General features: G+C 55.2%; 2 protein-coding genes across 3 annotated transcripts; one reads left to right on the forward strand and one right to left on the reverse strand.

The window, feature by feature from the left end:
- Nucleotides 1-1,911: 1,911 nt before the first annotated feature.
- Nucleotides 1,912-2,850, forward strand: LOC149125929 (olfactory receptor 6F1-like). Its single transcript, XM_089334728.1, has one exon. It carries the CDS (start codon nucleotides 2,201-2,203, stop codon nucleotides 2,732-2,734), a length of 534 nt encoding a protein of 177 aa, XP_089190854.1. The 5' UTR covers nucleotides 1,912-2,200; the 3' UTR covers nucleotides 2,735-2,850.
- A 7,665-nt stretch (nucleotides 2,851-10,515) lies between these two features.
- On the reverse strand, nucleotides 10,516-12,867 carry LOC100353136 (butyrophilin-like protein 10). 2 transcript variants are annotated; one of them, XM_070075948.2, is made up of 4 exons: nucleotides 12,690-12,867; nucleotides 11,984-12,134; nucleotides 11,511-11,864; nucleotides 10,516-10,980 (listed from the first exon to the last, which is right to left on the reverse strand). In XM_070075948.2, the coding sequence occupies exons 2-4, from the start codon at nucleotides 12,066-12,068 to the stop codon at nucleotides 10,901-10,903; spliced, it is 519 nt and encodes a 172-aa protein (XP_069932049.2). In that variant the 5' UTR covers nucleotides 12,069-12,134; nucleotides 12,690-12,867; the 3' UTR covers nucleotides 10,516-10,900. The 2 variants fall into 2 exon arrangements, with proteins under 2 accessions (XP_069932049.2, XP_089190855.1); XM_089334729.1 differs by having other exon boundaries at nucleotides 10,516-11,073; nucleotides 12,690-12,866.
- Nucleotides 12,868-17,595: the final 4,728 nt, after the last annotated feature.

A 17,595-nucleotide genomic window follows, 5' to 3' on the forward strand; every position in this document is an offset into this window, starting at 1 on the left:
TCCCACTCACTTCCAGGCAACTAGAAATATCTGGATTAAAACTCCTCATTGATTCCCCATTGTTTAACAGATCATTCACCAGCTGTGTTACATTTCAGTGAGAAAGAAATCCTGATGTTTGTAAACAGGGCCTCTTGTCACTTCCAGCTGTGACTTTGGGGAATTTGCCCACTGATGAGGCAGCACAACACTGCCTTTGGAGGATGTTTCCACAGGCTCTAATGGAGCCAATGGGTGTCCTCTAGCAGGACACCCCCCAGCCCAAGGACCCTGGGGCCAGGGTCACTAGGCACAGAAGGGGGCAAGAGGACCCCAGGGAAGGGCATTGCAGGGGAGCTGAGCAGCACAGTGAGCTGAGGAGTCTGCAGTCTGTGTTATCTGAGGCCTGCAGGCGTCCTGGGCAGTTTCAGGGAGTGTGCAAAACAGTGATCAATATGCCTGCATGGACTGTGTTTACAGCAGTGGGGGGGGAACATTTGAGTTTGCCACTGTAGGGCTTTGGAAGCCAACAGCGGGCGCCAGAGTGCCGAGGCTCTTGGCAAACCCTGCCCAGCCTTGTCTTTCTCTCCGTGCAGTCCATGTAACTCTGGCCCTGACGACCAGGTGCTCATTTCTGTTTGCTGAGTTCCTAAAATCCTACAATCCTACTCCGAGCTCAGCACCCTCATGCAACATAACTAGGTAGAAAGAAGATTTTGAGTGACTTGACATTCTGTATGTAAATAAATGTTTTCCCTCATAGTATGCATAGATTCACCAAAAGTAATGCAGTGTTGTTGGTACCAGTGACCCCAGAATAGACTATTCGATCACATGAACAGTTTAAACCATTGTTATCTATACTTTTCAATAACCTTTTAACATTCTGCTGCTTGTAGCAGGTGATACAAACAATTTCAAATCAATTGTGTGCATGGTCATTCGTTAATGTTTTTGATATACAGGTTCAGGATGGTATTTCCACCTTAATCTGCAACAGAAATACTTAATTTACAGCAGAATCAGCCCATTATGTCCCATCCTCCTAAATTTAGAATAACTATAAAGACTGAATTGAGCAATAAACTAGGATAACTTTGAAATAAATGTCAATGAAATATTTGCATGATGGAAAACTTGGGATTTCATGGATAAAATAGGTAGTCACTCTAAGTAGGGCGACTGCAATCAATCCTCCATGACTGGCATTCAAGGAGAAGTCAGAGAAACACTTTTGAACCCCCCGCCCCCACAGACCTAGCTCCATAATTTACTCCTGGTCACAGCTGCAGCTTTTCAGCAGCCTCCCGAGTGTGACAGAGAAAGGAAGAGGAGCTGTGGCTTCCTTTGAAGGTCATGGTCCTGCCTGATTGTAGATCCAACTGAAGCTATTTGATGCCATCCCTGTGATTAAGGAGAAACAATTCCAAGGCTTTGCAGCTTAGCTTTTAAGTGGGAAGCCATTGAGGCTTCTCAGAAATGGGCAGGCACTGTGACTCATGGGTCGGGAACTCATTGGCTCTATGATGCAGCCATGAGGACTGCTCCATCTCCTCCACTTTGCACTGTTAAAAATGGTTGGGCTCCGGGCTGGCGCTGTGGCTTAGCAGTAAAGCTGCAACCAGGGATGCCGGTATCCCATATACATGCTGGATCCTCTCCTTGCTGCTCTACTTCTGATCCAGCTCCCTACTAATGACCCAGGAAAGTCATCAGAAGATGGCCCAAGTGCTTGGGGCCCTGCCTCCCACATGGGTGACCCAGATGAGACTCCTGACTCCTAGCTTCAGCCTGGCTTAGCCCTGGCCTTTTCGGACAACTGGGGAGTGAACCAATGGATGGACATTCCCTCTCCTCTTCCCCCTTCCCTTCCCCCTTCCCCTTCCATTCCCCATCCCCCTCCCCCTCCCCCTCCCTCTCCCTCTCCCTCTCCAACTCTGCCTTAAAAAATAAATTAATTAATCTAAGAAGAAGAATGATGTTCCCATGAGTGTGAGAATTCTCCATTCTAGGCCAAGTGCACACTTGCAGAAATCTGGAGGTTTGGTCTGTGTGTTAGGTGAATACGAGGCTCACAGAACTTAGTGTCTCCAATTAGCCTAATCTCTTGCAAAGGGCTGGCTGTGGCATCAAGTTTTCAGAGTCTAAACACAGAGTGTGGGGGCTGGTGGGTAGGGCCACCGCCTGTGGTGCTGGCATCCCAGTGCACTACGTGGCCATCATGAGCAGCCTGCTCTCCTTGCTGCTGGCCCTGGGCTGCTGGGCCTGTGGCTTCCTGCCCATCGTGGCACCCACTGCCCTCGTCAGCAGCCTGTCCTTTTGCGGTCCCCGTGCCATCAACCACTTCTGTGACATCGCGCCCTGGATCGCCCTGGCCTGCACCAGCACACAAGCCGTGGAGATCGTGGCCTTCGTGATCGCCTGTGTGGTCATCCTGAGTTCATGCCTCATCTCCCTGGTCTCCTACGTCTACATCATCAGCACCATCCTCAGGATCCCCTCGGCCAGTGGCCGGAGCAAGGCCTTCTCCACGTGTTCCTCCCACCTCACTGTGGTCCTCCTGTGGTACAGGTCCACCATCTTCCTGCATGTGCGAACCTCCATCAAGAACGCCCTGGACCTGAGCAAGGCCATCCACATCCTGAACACCGTGGTGACCCCCGTTCTCAACCCCTTCATCTACATGCTCCGGAACAAGGAGGTGAGGGAGAGTCTGCTGAGAAAGTGGAAAGGAGGTAAACTCCCTACGGTGTGATGGGGAGGTGTGCTGTGTGCCGGCCCCCAGACTGCAGGGCTCTCCATTCCTGCAGCATGGCAGGTGTTCTGATCATGGCTCCAAGTGCACCACAGAGTGACAGGGATGCTTCTTTGGTTCCAGCGGGGAGAAAACAAAGGGGAAACACCTGGAAGACAAAATCAGACCTATCAAGGGAAACACTGGGTGCAGGAGCTCTCCTTTCTCATGCAGGAGGGGAACAGGAGTTTTTGATATAAGCAAACTAGCTTGTCCAAGCAAAATAGTAGTACATTGACGTGGGTTGTCTTTTGAGTTTTTTTTATAACATTAGGGACACATACTCGGTGTGAAGCATACATTACGAAAACTCTAAGTTCTCGTTCTTTGTAAGATTTTTGTATCACCTTGTAAATCTGGGGTGTAAGAACTAAGACAGGAAAATGCATGAAATCATAATGGAAATGAGAGTACCATTATTCCCACGTGACATTTTCTTGGGTGAGGTATGGTAATAGATGCAGATGGCAGGGGAAGCTGCTAACTTGCAAGATGCCACATCTGTTTCACCAGAACTGAAAGGGTTTGAGTAAAGCTATAGAAGTCCCGTGGTGATCCGTGTTCAAGGTGCTGTCCCTTGAGAACGAAAGTGACAAATTCTGCTTCTCAACCACAGAATTAGAGTTTCAGAGAAAAATAACCTTGGGGTACAATAATTAGAGCATTTTGTTTTTAATTTCCCTCCAAAAGACCCCATCTTAAGGAGCCAGAAGCAGGCCTTGCCTTCTCAGCCATGCACCCAGGAAGATTCATTTCCCCTCACCCACTTTCCAGGACTGGGGTTAGACGCTGCAGTCAGGGGCGGCCAACAGAGCCAGGCAGAGGAGCGGGCTGGGGCTGTGTTCTTCCCCCAGGAGGAAGGCGGGGGCTGGGAACAGCTGCCCTCAGACCTCCCTGTTCCCATCATTAGGAACCTTTCCTGGTTTTGGAAGTGAATGGGGCGGGGAAGGCTGCATGTTGGAAGGACATAGGAGAACATGTTTTAACTGAGACCGAGTCCCCTGGCAAAGATGTGCCTCTGTTGAAAGTCTACCTCCTGGGGCCGGTGCAATGGTACACTAGGCTAACCCTCAACCTGTGGCACCGGCATCCCATATGGGCGCCAGGTTCTAGTCCCTGTTGCTCTTCTTCCAGTCCAGCTCTCTGCTGTGGCCCAGAAAGGCAGAGGAGGATAGCCCAGGTGCTTGGGCCCCTGCACACGCCTGGGAAACCAGAAGGAAGCACCTGGCTCCTGGCTTCCAATTTTTGTAGCTCCGGCCATAGCGGCCATTTGGGGAGTGAACCAATGAAAGGAAGACCTTTCTTTCTCTCTCTCTCACTGTCTGTAATTTTACCTGTCAAATTAAAAAAAAAAAAACTTAAAAAAAAAAAGTCTGCCTCCTAAGAGACCATAGGGGTGAAAAGTGGTGAACTTTTGTCACCTGTCACAAGGGTTGTGGCCAGTATCTTACAAACGTAAGACTATTGCAGTTTTTGTTAAATGTGAGAATTTTGCATGAGGCACAGCGGAGACACACACAGGGCAGTGCTTTTGAAAGCGTGTCCTCCAGGAGTGGGAGAAACGCATCTAATGTCTACCTCTAACAATCAGGAGAGGTGTAAGTGCAGCACTCTCAGGTATACACTGAAGTGCTGATGGATGCGTGAAGACGCCCTGGGGACACCTGGGAAACAAGCAAACATCAGAGAGTAGGTGCAGAAGAAAACAGAAGGGATGAGATGGCGTCAGGATGCAGCTTCCTCCCACCTTGTGGCGTGTGACAGGACAGCAGTGACCACGGGGTGAGGAAGCCTGCAGAGCACTGCCTCAGCCATGTGACCAAGGTCAACGCCAACAGCCATGACAGGACACATCCTTTATACCACATGACAAGAAGTCTTCTTCTTTCGTGACTTGTCACTCGAGAACATACAACCCACAGCACATGCAACCCGAGTTGATCCTGCCTAAGTGCAGTTGGCTCCCACACTGCCCTGCGCCCATGGCCTGAGGATCTCCTCGGTGCCTTTTCACACACTGCACACCTCCCACGGTCTCACCTCCACAGGCCAGGATAGCCAAGCATTCCCACCCACTCCCAACGAGAGGAGGTACTGGACTGCTGACCCTGGCTGCACAGGAGTCACCCCTACTCTGCACAGCCATCCGTACTATGAGAAACTGAGAGGTGAGAGCAACTCCATTACAGGGTAGGAAAAGCAGAAATATCAGGAAAGCAGAAGGCAGGGCCCCCTCTTCTGCCAGCAGTGAGCTCGGCTACTCCCAGTGCTCCCTGTGACACCCGCAGTCCACCATGGTGCTCACTCCCAGTCTACTCTGAAGGCGTAGAGTGAGGTGGGCATCGGCTCCCTGCACCCCCCTGAGAAGGGATGCAGCAAGGGCAGCACTGATGCACCCAGCGAAGGGGTGAGGTAACCCACAGGCAGCCTCCAGGGACAGACGCATGTGCACCAGCGAGAATGAGTCAGGAGGAGCACGGCGCAGAAGGCAGGCTGGCTGGTCACTGTGTGCAGGGCACCCAGAGGGAGGGGAGGGTCCAGAGCAAGGCAGACAGGGGCAGGCATGGTGGCACAGTGATGCCGGCATCCTGCTTGGGCGTGCTGCAACACCCAGCTGCTGCACTTCCAATCCAGCTCCCTTTAATGCACCCGGGAAAGCAGTGGGAGATGACCCAAGTGCTTGTAGGAGACCTGGAAGAAGCTCCAGCCTCCTGGCTTTGGCCTGGCACAGCCCTGGCCATTGTGGCCATTTGGGGAGTAAACCAGCTGATGGAGGATCTGTCTCTCTCTCGCTCTCGGTCTCTTGCTCTCACTCTCACTCTCTTTCTCTATCTCTCTCATCCCTCTAACTCTGCTTTTCAAATAAATTAAAAAATAATTAAATAGGCTGGCACTGTGGCTCACTAGAGTAATCCTCTGCCTGCGGCGCTGGTACCCTGGGTTCCAGTCCTGGTTGGGGCACCGGTTCTGTCCCAGTTGTTCCTCTTCCAGTCCAGCTCTCTGCTCTGGCCCGGGAAGGCAGTGGAGGATGGCCCAAATGCTTGGGCCCTGCACCCACATGGGAGACCAGGAGGCAGCACCTAACTCCTGGCTTCGGATCGGCACAGCACACTGGCCACGGAGGGCATTTGGAGGGTGAACGTACTGAAGGAAGATCTTTCTCTCTGTCTCTTTCTCTCACTGTCTAACTCTGCCTGTCAAAAATTTAAAAAAAATAATTAAATAACAAATTAAAAGGAAATGCACACAGCCCCATAGCATAAAGTGCACACATAGCCCCACATGACAGAGAATGATATGGACAAAATATTAATGCCATGGCTGAGAAACTGCTCTGTAACACCAGAGAAAGTTAACAGTAGTTCAATAACCTTCACAGCTGCATTGGCCAATCTGGGTCCATCTTGTTAGCTCACTTACTTCTTTTTCCTACCATTTTCCAAGGGGCTCCTTTTTTTCTTTTAAAGTGTCTTGAGGTTTACTTATTTACTTAGTTGTATTCATTTTATATGGAAGCTGGAGGGGGAGGAAAGAGGGAAGGAGGGGGAGGTTGGAGGAGCAGGGAGGGAGGTGCAGAGCTTCATCTCCCATCCACTGGTTCACTCCCCAGATGCCCCAGTAGCCAGCGCTGGGTCAGGCTGGAATCAGAAACTCCGTGGGTCTCTAGGTGGGTGGCACGGGCCCAGGTACTTGAGCCATCACCTGCTGTCTCCCAGGGTTCAATCAGCAGGAAGCTGGCATCTCCCAGGAACAGAGCTGGGACTTGAACCCAGCACCATGATCTGGGATGCAGGCATCCAAGCGATGTTGTAACCGCTGAGCCAAGCTTGCACCCCGGGCTTGTCGTTTTAATTGTGCCTATGTTTTCAGTACTGTAACAGAAAGGCCAACACTATTCCAACTTTAAAATTAAAAAAATAAATAAATAAAACCTTAGGGGCAGGGGTTTGGCTTGGCAGATAAGACACTGTTCGGGAAACCTGTGGCCCACCTCAGAGAGCATGTGTTGGATCCCTAGCTCTGCCTCCTGGTTCAGCTTCCTGCTAACGCAGACTCCGGCAGTCCACAGTGATGACCCCAGAAATGGGATTCGCACATGGGAGACTGGGATTGGGTCCCTGGCTCCCAGAGTCAGGATATTTCAGGAGTGAAAGATCAGATGGGAGCTTGTTCTCTCTGTCTCTGTCCCTCTGCCTATCTAATAAGGAAATATTTTTTAGAAGAAAATCTCCCATCACAATCCAGGAAAATGCCCACCCGACAGAGGCACCAGAGAGGCCAGAGCCACGTCCTGGGATAGCACAGGGCCTGGAGTCGCTCCTCGTAATACTCCACTACCCAGAGGCCATGCTGGGGGGCCTTGGGGACCCTGCCCTCCCGGCCCACACTGCCCAGACACATGCCCAGTGTCCAGGCCTTCCCATCCCCCACCTCGACCTCCCAGTAGTACTGCCCGGCAAAGAACTGCTCCCAGGCCAGCACACAGGGGTCCTGATCAAAGCTACTGGCACAGGGGGGCAGGTCCTGGTCGAAGAGCAGCCGCCTCATGCTCTTCTGATCCTCAGACAGGGAGAGCCTGGGGCTGGCTGTGGTGGGGTCCAGCGAGGGACTCACTATGGAAAGAGGCCAGGGACAGGCATCAGGGGTGGGTCCGCCGTCCCTCATGCACAGGAATGTCAGGGTCTGCCCCACAATGGGACCCCTGTACTCTTCCTGTGTTCCTGCCAGCCATCAGCCCAAGCAGGTGATAGGGATCTGCTTCTGGGGTGGCAGAGACCTGGCTGAGTGCACAGAGTGTGTGTGTGTGTGTCTGTGAGACAGTGCCAGTGTGTGGGTGTGATGTGTGTGTGAGAGAGCATGCCAGTGTGTACCTGTGTGTGTGACAGTGCCAGTGTGTGTGCATGTGTGTCTATGTGTGAGGGAGCACACAAACATTTCTGTGTGTGAGAGAGCACGCCAGCATGTGTGTGCATTGTGAGAGTAAACCAATGTGTGTGTCTGTGTGAGAGTATGCCAGCGCCATCTTGTGTATATGTGTGTGTGAGAGAGCACTCTAGCATGTGTGCATGTGTCTGTGTGCAAGAGCGCATGCCAGCATGTGTGTGCACCTGTGTATTTGCCTCTCCTTGGACTTTGCAAGAGCAAAAGGAGCCAGGGTCTTCCTTCCCAGGCCTCTGTGCCCACTTCCCAGCGTCTGACATGAAACCTGTGCTCTTTTAGATGGGAACACACACCCATGCACACACTTTACAATGCACACACATTACAATGCACACATGTATGCGTGTATACCACCTCCATGTGCACACACATGACCTCGTGCACATGCTCATGCAAGGCCTGGACACTGCTCACACACACCCACACGCCTGCACACATGCACTCACGCCTGAGGACAAGCCTCAGGACACCTGTGCTCTCACCCACCCCTGTCCAGCATCCTCTTGAGTAACTCTGGGCTTCTCACTCTGTCAGAAATGAGTGTGGGAGGGAAACCATGCCCACCGCCCTAGAAGAAGGGGCTCCTGTCCTCTCCTTGTCCCCTGGGGCACCTGGCTCCAAGGACTCCACCCCCACCGGCCATTTCCGATGGAGGGACTTGTTTCTGCAGTGATGCAGGAGGCTGTGGTGTCTTGGGGTCTGGCTGATGGAAACCCAGCCCAGCCTCGTGTTCTGGAAGCAGCGAAATCGCACGAGAGCTCACTGAGTTCCCCTGGCATCACCTGTCACAGAACACGCCCCGTCCCTGGACTCCAAGGAGCTCACGCCGAGGCTGCAGCCCGCACTGCCAGGCTGGACAGGCTCTGACGGTGCCCCCGGGGCCTCCTGTGCTGGCCGCGGTCCTGGTGTGGAGGTGGTGGGCCTGTGAGGGGCCAATGCACAGCCGCTGTGTGTGCTGCCCTCAGGAAGGAGGGGTGTTCTCGTGGCACCCGGCTGGCTCCTTTAGGGGCTGCTGTGCCCTCTCCTTCCTGTCTGCCTCTCCTCCCACCATGGTGCCATCCCCACAACACAGTAGAGGCCGATCCAGGGAGCCACCTGGGACAGCTAAAGGAGCCCATTCCCCAGCCCGGGCAGTCACTATAGCCTCAAGCTCAGATGCCCCTGTGTCCATCAGGGAGGACAACCAGGGGGACCAGGCGGGAAGAACAGTGTGAAGCCTGAGACTGCAGGTTCTTGCCAGGCAGCCGGCCCCTCCACAAGCCCCTGCCCCACCCCAGGACAGAACAAAGCTGGTTCAGAAGGCCCAGGTGAGTGACAGCGGGGGTCCTGCCCAGCTCCCCACTCCCACTCACCCTGGAATGGCTCAATCCTGTCGCAGCTGGCTCCAGGCCCCAGCTCCTGTTCTTCCTGCTGCCTCCCTTTCTCCGGCTGCTCCTCGCTCTCTTCCCGGTTCAGCTTCGGGCAGAGGCAGAGACCCCCAGCTATGATGAGCCCCAGCACAATGAGGATCAGAAACAGGGGCATCCTCCACGCGGAGGGTGGGGCCGTCCTGAGAGGGAGGCCCACGGGGACCCTGGGGATCCAAGCACATCGGGATGAGAGTCCCTGTCTCAGGCCCTGCTGCAGGATCTGAGTCAGGGGTACCAGGTCTCCAGCCTGCTCTGAAACAGTTCAGAAATGGATGCTCATTCACATGCACGATGGGGCCGGGTCTGAGGGAGGGTCTTCCCAAACGTGGTGGGGCCCTCACCCCAGAGTGCTGGTGTCAGGAGCTGGGACTTCACCCCACAGTGAGAGTCAGGAGCTGGGACCCTCACCCCACAGTGGGAATCAGGAGCTAGGACCCTCACCTCACAGTGAGAGTCAGGAGCTGGGACCCTCACCCCAGAGTGCTGGTGTCAGGAGCTGGGACCCTCGCCCCAGAGTGCTGGTGTCAGGAGCTGGGACCCTCACCCCACAGTGGGAGTCAGGAGCTGGGACCCTCACCCCAGAGTGCTGGTGTCAGGAGCTGGGACCGTCACCCCACAGTGAGCTGGGGCTTTTGTGACGTGATACATCATGAAGTGGAGCTCCCATAATAAATGGGACCCAGGAGAGGACCCTGCCTATGAGCGGGAAGCAGCTGCCCTGTCCTCTGCCCCCCAGCCTCCCCACTCTCTTCTCGGATTTCCCCAGCAGCAGAGCTGGGAGGAGTGAGCTCCAGGGGCCAGAAGCTGCCCTATGGCAGAGCTGAGGGGGACCAGGTCATCCGGGGACAGACACTTGTGTACGAGCCGTGATAGAAATGTAGGACCACGCGGTGGACGTGGTGCCCGAGAAGCCAGAGAGGATGGTCTGGGAAAAGTTAAACCTGGACACAGCCAAGAATGCATGGGCAGGTGCAGTGTGTGAGTGACACCAGGGGTGGACTTAGGGCAAAAGGAAGAGCAGGGAGCCGTGGGCGGACGTGCAGGAAATGCAGGTGCAGTTCAAGGAGGGGGCTGCGGAGGACACCATCCACTGGGCTCTCGCTCTGGGAACTGTAGAGACCACGAGCAATAAGAGGGGAGGGGCTGGGGGGGACACGGGGGGCTCTCAGGGCAGCAGCTGTGCTGGTGGACTCAGGCAGACAGATCTGTCCAGACCCATGGGGTCCAACCCTTAGCTGAACTGTGGACTCTGGGGGACGCTGGTGCTGGCAGCTGTGACACTCACACCTCTCCTGCTGTGGGGAGCAACTGTGTGCTGGGACATCTACATGCATCCTGCTCCAATTTGCTATGAAACCAGAGACATGGAAAGAACCAAACAGGAAGCCGATGTCAGGGCACAACTTTCTCGGTCTCTCTGCCCAGTGGCTGTCTGCACCCCCATCTGTACTCCGCCCTCGCAGTCAACACCCAGGACCCTCCCCTCTCCCACTGCAGGGCCACAGACAGAAGCTCCAGTGTCCCGTCACACAGGGCCACACACACCCGTGCTTGGAGCCACACAGAACACTCACCGGGCAGGTGGCTCTCAGCTACCTTCCTCTCATGGAGCAGGGGGCTGGAGATGGAGCAGGTGAGACCCCCCCATGCTCCTGTCTGGGACGGCCACCCTGGACAGCACAGCCAAGAGGCCAGTGGTGGCTGAGGCTGAGAAACGGGTCACAGCCGGCACTGCATGCCCCCTGAAGTCTCTCCACTCCACGTGAGGCTCTGGGTACTAGCCTGCTGAGGTGCACTCGGCTCGGATGCCCTTGTCCAGGTCCTCGGTCACATGGATTCTGGGCTCCAAGCCCAGCCCTGGGGGAGACACAGAGCCTCAGTCCAGGGATGCTGCCAATGCCAGATGTGTTATGAGGGTTCCAGAGGTGCTTGCATAGTTTCACCAATCACCTACATACAACAGAGCAGAAAAGAGTCTTGGAGAGTCAGCGGGAGTTTCCCGTGTTGCAAGTCGGGAAGGGTGGGGAACAGGAAGGAGCCCAGGCAGGGCTGACTGCAGAGCAGAATGCCCCCTCCACGTCCCCAGCTCCTCTGCCCGCCCTGGCCTGTCCCTGTCTCCCTTCCTGTCTCCCCTTCCCCTCTGCACTCTGTCTCCCCTCCCTCTCCCCAGCTGGTCCTCTCCTTCCCTGGCTCCCTGCCTTCTGCCTTTCCCAGTAATGGTGGGAAGGCAGGCTGCACCTCCTGGGACACAGCGTGGGCAGGTGGGGATGTGAGGACGTGGGGACGCTCCCACACTGCGCACTGTGGATGGTAGCCCAAGCCTGGAGCTGGGACCGGGAACTTGGGAGAGGCGCTCCCAGGGAGGCGGAGGCTGAGGCAGCCCTCACCTGCCACCTGCAGCGCCAGGGTGGTCTCGCTGTGAGGCTCCCCGTCCCTGAAGAGGCAGGGGTAGGTCCCGTTGTCATACACAGTGACGTTGTGAATCCCCAGCACAGCTTCGCCCCTGGCCAGGTGGTCGCCCAGGAAAGTCGTCCTCCCCCGGTACTCTGCCATCTGCTCTCTGGACACCTGTGCTCCGCGCCTGTGCAGGTACACAGCGGGCGAGGGCCGGCTCCTGTACCACCTCAGCTCCATGTCCTCCGCGCTGAGGTTGAGGGACAGTCTGCAGGGCAGCAATGCGTCTTCCCCCACGGTGGCCAGGATGGGGCCGTCTGGCCCAAGGACCTTGAAATCGGCTTTCCCTTGGGAGGCAGGAGCGAAGGGCGAGGTGAGGCATGGGTCAGGGAGTTGGTGCCCACCCGCCTGTCTCCCAGGCCACCCGGCTGGGCTCCCCGGGCCCCTCTGCGGGGCGGACTCTCACCTTCCCCAGCTGGCAGGAGCTGCAGGGCGAGGAGGGAGACGGCGCAGCTGTGCAGGAAGACACCCCCACTGCCTGCCTTTGCCATGGCCCTGGGCACAGAGGGCTCTGAGGTGCCCGCCTGGCCCAGGTGGGAGAGGAGCACTGTCAGGAGCTGATGGGAGGAAGGAAGAGTCACCGCTCACGGCCCTGACAGGGCTCAGCCTTGCATCCTTCCACCACGGGGGCCCCTCTCACCTCCTCACCGAGATCGGAACTGCGTCCAGAGCCCCCACACCCTACTTCCCTGTCTCCTCCCTGGAGGACAGGTACAGGAGCTCCCCTTCAGGAGCCCCCCTTCCCTGTCACCTCCCTAGGGGACAGGAACCCCCATTCCCTGTTGTCTCCCTGGGGGATAGGGACAGGAGCCCCCCTTTCCTGTGGTCTCCCTGGGGGATAGGAACAGGAGTCCCCCTTCCCTGTCGTCTCCCTGGGGGACAGGATCCCCCCTTCCCTGTTGTCTCCCTGGGGACGGGGGCAGGAGGTTCCTGAGCCCTGGCCGGCAAGTTGCCGTACTCCAGGCCTCTGGTCATCAGGGTGCTCGGTGGAGCCACACACTCTGCGGCTGCAGGAAAGTCTTTGGGGGTTCCCCTGGGGGCTCCCTGTCCCTCGAGGCTGAAGAGAGAGCAGAGCAGAGGCCCCACGGAGCCGGGGTAACAGAAATCCTCACCTAGTGGTGATCCGCGGCCAGCTTCCAGGAAATCTGGTGATTCCAGGAGAGTCTTGCATTTGCCAGAGGCGGGGGGGCAGTCCCTGGGAGCAGCCAAGCTCCAGGCTTCCACTGAATCCTCCTGCTACGTTTATTTTTCTGTTTTGCAAAAATAACCAGCTGTGCTGTTTTGGCAGTTGCAACACACACACACACACACACACACACACAAGTGCTTCCTGGGGGTGTGGTCAGCAGAAGTGGACGATGCTGGCACCAGGAGATAAGGGCAGAGGCCCTGGCCAGGTGAGGTGACACGAGGATGGCCACCAGGGCCAGCTTTGGCCTCCACCGGGAACCTAAGAAGGACAGGGGACTTTCCACATGGGTCCCAGCCAAGGATAGAAGCTGGGGAACTCAGATAAAGTCCCTTACTTATCTAGGACCTGCAGACCTGTCCAGTTCCTTGGGGAAAGTTGTTTACCATGGTGTTGAAATCTGCCCAATTCTGGCACTGCCTGCGGAGACTCCAGGGATGGTGAAATTCAGGCCACCTCCTTCCTGTCCCCTCCCTGTCCCTGTGGCTGTGGGGTCCTTGAGGGAAGCCTCCCTGGGGCTGCTTCTGGGGTCGGATCTCCCACAGCCAAGTGTCAAGCTTCCTCTTCTCTCCTCATTGATGGAGATACTGGGGCATGCCTGGCAAGGCTCTATGGGAACAGACACACAGCACACAGGGAAGGGCTGCTGGCCAGCATGAGGCCAGGGCCCGCGTCAGCAGTCAGTGCTGAGGGCTCCGGGCCCAGCCCCCGGCCCTCCCCAGGTGGTGTCCCTGTGAGCCTGTGCAGGGGGCGCCTGTGCCCAACCATCATCCCCCAGGCCTCGCCGTCCTTGTGAGATGGGAAGGAGGATGGGGGCTTCACCATGGCTCCTCAGACAGGAGCAGAGGGCGACGCTTGTCCAAGAGACCAAGAGCCCCATGCACTCGGGGAGGGGGTGAGGGAAGAGCGGGGCCTGCTGCCTGGACATGGCCCACGGCCGCCTCCCTGTGTTTGCAGACTGACCCCCAGGACAGGACCACACCGTGTGATTCTGGCCAGGAGATGACCGGACGGGGCTGAGGAGATGGGGTGGGGGAGAAGGGCCTGTGACCTGCGCCTGCTCAGCTGCTCTGAGGGTCTGCAGGCTGAGATGCAGCAGCAGGAGGCACGATGCCCAGTGTGATGCCAAGGGCGCACGGCACAAGCCGGCCCGGTCTGCATTCACGCTGGTGTTCTCGTGGATGTGGGGGACCCTCCATTTGTGCTCCCCATGGAGGGCTCTCTGGCTGAGAGTTCCTGAAATTCCTCCCCAGCTCCACGGTCGCCCAAGAGCCCCCCGAGCAAGGTGGGGCAGAGCCCTGTAAGCTGCCCCCCCCGCCCACCCAAGCTGGGGCTGGGACCCTCCTTGCGAGGTCTGGGCACAAAAGCAAGGCTTTGCTTGCTGTCACGTTTCTCCCTCATTCGACCACACAAAAATTTCTGTTTCCTTCCAGAAATCACCATTTTTCTGTGGCCCCTCGTACACACATAGGCTAATGTCTACCTGATTTTAACAGGCTGGGGATTTTACTTTAGGAAAATAAAAACACTTTGGAATTGTGAACGTGCTTCAAAAAGTTACGCATGGTTTTTCATAATACACATTTTCATGAACCTTTCAATAAAAGATGAGAGAGAGAGAGAGGCGAGAGAGAATCTTCCATCTGCTGGTTCACTCCCTAAAGGGCAGCAACAGCCATGGCTGGAACCAGGAGCCTGGAACTCCATCCTGGTCTCCCACATGGGCGGCAGGAGCCCAAGCACTTGAGTCATCATCTGCTGCTCTCCCAGGCCATTAGCAGAGAGCTGGATCCAAACTGGAGCAGCCAGGACTTGAACCAGTGTCCCAGTGTGGGATGCTTGTGTCTCAAGCAGCAGTTTAACCCCCTGCACCCCACGCTAGCCCCTTTTGTGAACTTTCTGAAGACCCATCATATGCGTTATTACAAAATTTTTGCACCAACAATAAATTTATTTTGTCATATTTTACACTTATCTTTTGAAGTACCCTTACACCAACGGTGTGCTTTTATGTTACAGATTTTCACTTCAGTTGAAGAAGAAAGAAAAGGAAGAACAAAAAGAAAAGAAAAAAGCAAAAGAAAAGGGAGGGAAGAGAGAAGGAAGTGAAAGAAGCCGACACCTGCCGTCTGTGGGTGGGGTGAGGTTGCCAAGCCAAGCAAACCCCCCAAGCAGCAGCTGCACAGGCCACTGGCTCCTCGGCACCCTCTGCAGGAGTGTGTGTGTCAGTGCACCGGCCTCCCCCTGAGCCAGCACGGCCTTTGCCTGTGTCTCCTGCTCTCTCCAGCCCCTGCTCCGGCCCAGGGCCCAGCTCACCCCCGCCCTGAGCAGGTGCTTTATGCCTTTGTTCTCTCCAAGAGCCTGTGAAGAGAGCTGGACCAGGCTTTCTCCCATAGCCCCTCTGTCCTACAAACCCGAGCAGCCCATGGGGCTGACCGAGGGTTGGGTCACTGTCCCCCTTTTCTCGCCCTCCTTCCACCTCCCTTTTGCACGGCCCCTGTCACCATGTGCACTGTGTTTCCATGCCTTCAGCGTCAACAGTGGCGTTGGCTGTATTCAGAGGTACGCAGGTCACTCCCTGGGACCCCAAGTGCTCCTCCTGAGGTTGTGTGAGACCTGCTCATGGCAGTTTGCAGGAGTGCGCCCCTCCTGGCTCCTCAGTGCTCTGTGAATCCCTGTGCTCAGGGGCCTGTCCCGTGAGCAGGGGTGCCGCAGAGGGTGGGACCGAAGTTGGGACTGGGCAGGGGACCCCGGTCCTGCAGGGTGAGGAGGGGCAGCTGAGTGGCTTGGGGCCCCCACTCTGGGTAGAGGAGGACTTCAAGTGCATGAATGAAATAAATGGGTTGGGTAGTTCTGTAACCAATATTAGTAATTCAGAGAATCTTCATGTCAGGTGTACGGCTACCTTGGAATGCACTAGAAACAGTGGACAAAAGTAGTTCTGGCTATAGCACTGTGAAGGAGCTCAAGCCCCCCTCCCCCCCGCCCCTACCACTGCCCCATGGAGGGGAAAGAGGAGGAAGCTCCCACTAAGAGCAGGCCCAGGACGCTCCTGTGAGGCCGCTGAGCAGGAGAGGTGTGGCCCTGGCCAAGAGGAGGCAGAAAGTTGCAAAATCCTAGGCTGCGCGGCGCAGATGACATCTTGAGAGGGTGACAGACACACTCCTCCTGTGCCCCATGGAGTCGCGTGGATGCTGGCTGCTGAGCTGAGCTTGTGGGTGGTAAATGAAAGTCTTCCATGAGAAATCAAAGTCCCTATTCTTCCCCAGTCAGAGGTAAAGGCTCAGAATCAGTCCTCACCCAAAAGCAGGAATCAGACATCAAGAATCAATCTACAGCCACCTGTCTACACCTGTATCCACCTATCTCCATCTGTCATCTGTCCATCCATCAATCAATTTCTACCTGCATAGCCTATCTATCAATCATCTATCTACCCACCTATCTCTATCATCTATCCATCTCTCTGTGCACAATCTAGCTATATTATCATTTATCACCTAGCTCTATCATCTCTCTATCATCTCTCTGTCTACCTATCTCTATCATCTATCAATCAATCTCTCCCTGCATCTGCCTATTTCTATCATCTATCTATGTCTGTGTCTGCCTATCTCCATCTGTCATCTATCAGTCTCTCCTTGCATCTGCCTGTCTCTCTCAGTCATCTATTTATATCTACCTATCTCTGTCATCTATCTTTTTTAAAAGATTTATTTATTTGAAAGTCAGAGTTACAGAGAGAGAAGGAGAGGCAGAGAGAGAGAGAGGGAGAGAGAGAGAGAGAGAGAGAGAGAGAGAGTCTTTCATCCTCTGGTTCTCTCCAATTGGCCACAACCGCCGGAGTTGCACCAATCCGAAGCCAGCAGCCAGGGGCTTCTTCCAGGTCTCCCAGGTGGGTGCAGGGGCCCAAGGAATTGGACCATCTTCCACTGCTTTCCGAGGCCATAGTAGAGAGCTGGACTGGAAGTAGAGCAGCTGGACCTCTAACTGGCGCCCATATGAGATGCTGGCACTGCAGGCAGCTGCTCTACCCACTACGCCACAGCGCCGGCCCTTCTATCATCTATCAATCAACCTCCACCTACATCTGCCTGTCTCTATCATCTATCATCTATCTACCCATTTATCTATCTAGAATGTGCCTATATTATCATCTATCTAATCATCTATCTAATCTATCTATCTAATCATCTGTCATCTAGATATCTTATCATCCATCAGTCCATCATCTACATCATCTATCTGTCACCTATATGTCTATAATAGCAGCCTAGGGTCCCAAACATGAGCCCACAGAACTTCTAGTGAGAACACACATGATACCCAGTGTAGTTCAACAGAGCCTCAAAACAAGAACTGCCAAAGATTCACCCAAAAAATATGAGGAAAGGGGCCGGCACTGTAGTTAAGCAGGTAAAGCTGATGCCTGCAGTGCCAGGATCCCATTTGGACACTGGTTCAAGTCCCGGCTGCTCTACTTCCCCTCCAGCTCTATGCTATGGCCTGGGAAGGCAATAGAAGATGGCCCAAGTCCTTGGGCCCCTGCACCCATGTGGAAGACCCGGAAGAAGCTCTTGGCTCCTGGTCAGATTGGAGCAGCTCCAGCTGTTGCGGCCATTTGGAGTGAACCAGCGGATAGAAGACCTCTCTGTCTCTACCTCTGCCTCTCTGTAACTCTGCCTTCAAATAAATACATAAATATTTAAAAAAAAAAGATTGGTGGAAAGAATTGTGGAAAGACCCCTGATGGCTACAGGTTTCTGATGGCTCTGACACACTGCCGTTGGTGGGGTCAGGGTCTGGAGAGCAGCGGGGCTCTGTGGCAA

The sequence above is a fragment of the Oryctolagus cuniculus genome, chromosome 6 (assembly GCF_051225735.1).
Source record: "Oryctolagus cuniculus isolate XC-2025 breed Fujian yellow rabbit chromosome 6, ASM5122573v1, whole genome shotgun sequence".
In the NCBI taxonomy this organism is placed as follows: domain Eukaryota; kingdom Metazoa; phylum Chordata; class Mammalia; order Lagomorpha; family Leporidae; genus Oryctolagus; species Oryctolagus cuniculus.

Coding starts and splice junctions, on each gene's coding strand:
- LOC100353136 (XM_070075948.2), bottom strand. CDS start 12,068: ATGGCAAAGGCAGGCAGTGGGGGTGTCTTCCTGCACAGCTGCGCCGTC. Junction 11,865..11,983: donor GCTCCTGCCAGCTGGGGAAG/GTGAGAGTCCGC, acceptor CTGCCTCCCAAG/GGAAAGCCGATTTCAAGGTC. Junction 10,981..11,510: donor CCTGGCGCTGCAGGTGGCAG/GTGAGGGCTGCC, acceptor TGTCTCCCCCAG/GGCTGGGCTTGGAGCCCAGA.
- LOC149125929 (XM_089334728.1), top strand. CDS start 2,201: ATGAGCAGCCTGCTCTCCTTGCTGCTGGCCCTGGGCTGCTGGGCCTGT.